General features: G+C 38.0%; 1 long non-coding RNA gene and 1 gene segment (V, D, J or C); one reads left to right on the top strand and one right to left on the bottom strand.

Annotated features, from left to right (window-relative positions):
• Window positions 1-265: 265 nt before the first annotated feature.
• On the bottom strand, window positions 266-902 carry LOC128534599 (Ig kappa chain V region 3381-like; the record flags this gene model as incomplete). The annotated part of the segment is given in 2 exon segments: window positions 266-719; window positions 818-902. Coding segments are annotated over 2 exon segments (396 nt in total), but the record flags the coding sequence as incomplete, so codon positions are not given.
• A 280-nt stretch (window positions 903-1,182) lies between these two features.
• LOC128534610 (uncharacterized) lies at window positions 1,183-2,292 on the top strand. The gene is made up of 2 exons (XR_008361504.1): window positions 1,183-1,222; window positions 1,823-2,292. It is a non-coding gene; the product is annotated as an uncharacterized LOC128534610 (long non-coding RNA).
• Window positions 2,293-5,505: the final 3,213 nt, after the last annotated feature.

The following is a 5,505-nucleotide window of genomic DNA, read 5'->3' as shown; positions in this document are numbered from 1 at the left end:
GTAACGCTGAGCTTCTTAACTGTGTTGTGTTTCAACAACTTTATACAGAAAATCACTTTACTGGTGGGATAATGAAGAAATGTCCAGTTAAATGTCAGTCTATGCTCAATTATTTTTATGAGCAATTTACTTTTAATTTTAAAGATTTCTTTTGGGAAATCATGAGTTCAACAAAAATATATGAATATGAAAAATATTTCCATAAGTTTTTAAAATGGGACAAAAGTTTTAAATAAATAATTAATTAGAAGGAAAGTGTGTGTGTGTGTGTGTGTGTGTGTGTGTGTGTGTGTGTGTGTGTGTGTGATTGTGCTGTATCACATCCTCCCCCTCAGCACCTGCAGTCGCTCCCAGCTGCAGCAGTGCTTCTCTGTGCTCTCTCACTCACCCAGGTTTTTGTACCACGCTCTAACACTGTGTGAACACATAGCTACTATGGTAACTCTGACAGTAGTAATCTCCTGCATCTTCAGTCTGGACTCCTCTGATGGTCAGAGTGAAGTCAGTACCAGATCCACTGCCACTGAAACGAGCTGGAGTCCCTGTGTATAAGCTAGTGGCCTCATAGATCAGGAGTTTAGGAGCTTCTCCAGATTTCTGCAGGTACCAGGCGAGGTAGCTAGTGGAGCTGCTGGTTCTACAGTTGATGCTGACGGTGTTTCCTGGAGCAACAGTTTGCACTGAAGGAGTCTGAGTAACAGTCACCTGACCTCTGGATCCTGAAGAGAAACATAGATTGTGTTTCTATGCTGTAAAGTGCTGTAGAATTAGTATGAAATGAAGTGTGTGAGGCTGTGAGTTGATGTTAAACTCTCACCTTGAGTCCAGAGGGCCAGTGTGCAGATGAAGACGCTGATCAAAGTCATGGTTGCTGTGGGTGAAGTTGCTGAGCAGCAGCTCTCAGTCATGAAGTGTTAAAGTCACAGGGCTATAAACACTCACAGAGCACTGAAGCATGGGCTGCTAATGCAAAGTGTGTGTGTGTGTGTGTGTGTGTGTGTGTGTGTGTGTGTGTGTGTGTGTGTGTGTATGGCCTGCTAATGCAAAGTGTGTGTGTGTGTGTGTGTGTGTCTGTGTGTGTGTGTGTGTGTGTGTGTGTGTGTGTGTGTGTGTGTGTGTGTGTTTGTGCACTGCAGTGAGATGGAGGTTTTTGTACGATGGTTTCATTAGAATGTATCACTGTGGTACACTTTTGGTGGAGGCTCCAAACTCATCGTCAACAGTAAGTGTGTTTTCTTTTTTAAAACTAAATCCATATAGAGAATTACTAATTGTGGGAATAATTTAACCCAAACCTAAACAGATTATATATGTTTATTATTGTATAATTGATGTTTATTGTGTATTATTCTGCTCTGATGAGGAATACATTTCAGTATCAGAACAGATCCCATATAAATCTTCTTAAACAAATCTCCAATTATTTATGTTAAATATGTAATAATTACACACTTGCTATATATTCCACATGCAATAACTCTGCAGTTACTCTATAATAAAGATTTAATAAATATAGTTATTAAATATAGTTGCTGCAGTTAAATATGCTGAAGGTTTGAACTATAAAGTAATAACACTTGTTATGAAAAATAATTTTTCCCAGATAAATGACAGTGTGGAACATGTGTGTTTTGTCTCTGCACTGAAACTGATGTTAAATAATAAAATACTTAATGAAACTCAGTCATGAAGTCAGACTTTATTAGACTTAATTACTCTGTAAGATCAGTCAGTTCCACAAAGTTATAAACATATTTTATAATTGTGTGTAAATGACGTGTATATGATGTGTTTATAATGTGTGTGTGTTTCTCCTCTCCAGCGGGTGTCGTGGTAAAGCCCTCCGTGTCTCTGCTCCCTCCGTCCCCTCTGCAGCTGTCTGAGGGATCGGCCTCGCTGCTCTGCCTGCTGTCTGGCTACTCTCCACAGGGGGCGCTGGTGAGCTGGACAGTGGACGGCTCAGAGGTGAAGAACGGGGTTCTGACCAGCGCAGAAGAAGAGAAGAACAGCCGTTACAGCCGCAGCAGCACCCTGACCCTCAGCAAAGACCTCTGGGAAAAGGGGGAGGAGTTCAGCTGTAAGGTCTCCCATAACAACGTCAATCATCCAGTCACGTTCAGAAAGAGTCAGTGTGAAGACTAGTGGATCCAAGATAGAGTTTAACATAGAGCTGCTTATGATCATCTACAATAGAGTTTCAATTCTACACAATGCTGACATTTCTGTCTTTACTCTCTTCACTGTCCTGTTGCTCTTCCTGTAGTTTTTGCTGAAATAAAGCTGAGTTTTGGACGTTGTCTGTTCTTTTATTGGAGTTAATAGTGATGATCAGTGTGATGAGAGAGTGGGATTAGCTGTAGATTCAGTGCTGTGTGTTGTGCTTCAGTGAGTTTGACTGAAGGAAGTTGAACATCTGGTGAAGTTTCTGTTCTATTCTGGGCGAAATGAAACTATTCAGTCCTGTTCATGCAAATCTCACTTACACCTCACTGCTCTCTACTTAAGACAGGATTAATATGTAGACTATTATTCTTCTTTCATCTCTATCATGTTTAAAAGCTCAGTTATTTGATGTATTTTATTGACACCTGACACATTAAAGGTTATAATTCCAGTGTGGTACATTTATACTAAACCACTGAATCCAAATCTATAAGAACTACAGTATAACACACATATGACTCACCACACACACTCCTAGAACTGGTAGGTGTGTGACGTGATTGATTAACAGCTGTCTTATCCTATCAGTGGTTAAAGATGGATTTGTGATTTACACTTTTTTGAAATGGTGGCAGGAACAGTGTGAGTGTTGACTAACCAGCCCCTAGTGAAATCCAAAGAGGCTTGAAATAGCTGAATTTAGCTTTAAAATTCAGTACGGGGAAGAAATAATAAAATGCTTTTGCACAATTATAGTCAATAGAAGTAAAAAGATTCTTTCTCACTGATTGTGTCAGGAAGTGAGTTTGCAATGTTAAAGCATCTTCTCATACTGCAGTTACATCTGCTTCTTTAACAGGGTGAAATGCCTGATCAGGGGTGCGTTTCCTAAAAGCTTCGTTAGCCAAATATGGTCGCAAGTTCCGTCGTTACCAACATAGTTCAACAATTCTGTGTTTCTCGAAACCATAGTTCAAACGAACATTCGCAAACAGCGTCGCAAACCTACGTGGTTGGAACTACAGCCTTCGACCTGTGGTTAGAAGCATAGTTCCCTGCCGCGGCTGGGTGTGTTCTATTCACAGTTAACGACCCTACGCTCTATTAGTTTTTAAAATTTTTCCCAACCACTTTAAGCGATTTGGAAAACTTAATGTTTTGGTGGTCAGATATTAGGTTATTCATTTTTTGGTTATTTTGATTAGAAATTCACTTTAAAATGATATAACAGCGATACCATCACAATTATTCTCCCTTCCAAGTGCCCTACGAAAGCATTATTTATGCCGGTTGGAGCACAGCCTTGGTTTCGTTTGTGCGAACAAAAAGGTGAGTTTTCAAGTGAGTATCTTTGTTAAAAAAAACAAAGAAATTTCTCATAACAATATTTGTAGTGTTAGAGGTTTTCACTTATAATAAATGTTATCTGTACTGTTCACTTATTCAACACTTGTTCAACATATACAGTGCACAAAGTATTAAGCACTAAGAAAAAAAAAATATATATATACACTACCATAGTGCAAGCCTATTTAAAATATTACTTAATATATATTCAATGAATGTACCCAAATAAATCAACAACAATGCTATAAATAAGCATGTGGTATTGTGTTGTGCTCTCTAAAGTAGAAGTAGAATATGGACTATTTATAGGTTAATTATATATTAATTATTATTATATTATTATATAATATATATATATATAGCCTACTTGTTTGCAAAAGTATTAAAAGAGAGTCTGAAAGGGGGAAACCATGTAGGAAAATAAACAAAATATTAAGTTCATTCGAGATTCATTTAAACAAAAAAAAATACAGGATGCATTCTGCATTTATGTTTGTTCGAAGGATCATCATTATCACATTATCATCATCATCCTCATCAGAAGTGTCATCTTCCTCATCCACAGCAGCACCAGAAAGACCCCCCCTCTTCCTCATTAAAAAGCGGGACATTTTCCTTGACTGCAATGTTGTGGAGAATTGCAGTAACTACAATTACATGGCAGCTTTTGGAGGGGTTCAGTTTCAGCCCACCACTGGACTTGCTTGTTTGGTCACACTTGCAAAGTCTCTCCACTTGTTTCTGACTTCCTCTGGGCTTCTCTCATACGCATTTCCAGAAGCATAAATTTTTTGTGCGATTTCACACTGTGTTTTTTAATTTGAAGAAAAGCAAGATTTGATTGTTTCCCACCTCCTCCAAAAGAACTTCAAGCTCTTTTTTAGTAAATTGTGGTTTTCGTGTCACATCAACTCTCATTAAAACATGTCTGTATGTAAAAGGACTTATATAGGAAATGATCTTGAGCAAAATAGGTAACAGGTGTTCACAACACAATCCCAGCATTTTCAAAACCCATAATTTCTTTTTATTTTAATTGTACTTATGTATCAAGACCAAATAAAAAAAATGAGTTAAAATGAAATATAACTAACAGTTATAGACTTTGTTATCCGAAAAGAGCACATTTAAACTGTGTATGCCTATATATGTTTTATTGTATATATAATAATGAAAATAATGAATGTTGCGTTCGTGACATTATTACACCACTTCTACGTAACGTCACTGCGAAAGCGCATTGAATGCGAGCCGAAGAGAGAGAAAAAACACTTTCCAGTAGGGGGCGATATGTGCTTATGGCACTACTCCGCCATTGTATCGAAGAAGAAGAAGAAGAACGACAGATTAAACCAACATGGTTCTAACGATGGATGTGCGACACAGGTACTATGGTGTTGGGAAACACTTGTGACTAGTTAGTTATTTTCTTCAACGTTGCATCGTACAATTGTGGTTAAGTAAAGAGCTACATCGTTGTACGGGAAACGCACCCCTGATTTGTTTTACATTTCAGCAACCACTTAATTACATATTCTCGAGGGGGAATACTATAGAAATGGAAATTGGATATACTTTAGAGTAGTCAATGTTCAGGTTGTATATCAGTTCAGATTTACTGTCCTCTAATAATAACTCAGCATGCTGACTTTGTCTACATAACAGGCATTGAAAATATGTACACCCTAAGTGAACATGTCGAAACTGTGTCTAAAGTGTCAGTATTTTGTTTGAGCACTGTTGGTATGTATCATGGCCTTAAACCTCCTGGGCATGGAATTCACCAGAGCACCACAGCTGCACATGGCGTTTCGCCACCTTCCACTTGAAGTCGCCTTACAGGTGCTCAGGTTTACTAACTTTTGTTGCCAGCTATTTTGTTATGTAGACAATTTAGGTTTACTAACTTTTGTTGCCAGCTATTTTGTTATGTAGACAATTCAGGTTTACTAACTTTTGTTGCCAGCTATTTTGGTATGTAGACAATTTAAATTC

The sequence above is a fragment of the Clarias gariepinus genome, chromosome 12 (assembly GCF_024256425.1).
Source record: "Clarias gariepinus isolate MV-2021 ecotype Netherlands chromosome 12, CGAR_prim_01v2, whole genome shotgun sequence".
NCBI lineage: Eukaryota > Metazoa > Chordata > Actinopteri > Siluriformes > Clariidae > Clarias > Clarias gariepinus.
The sequence above is the reverse complement of the archived record's forward strand: the minus strand, read 5'-3'. Positions and strand labels throughout refer to the sequence as shown.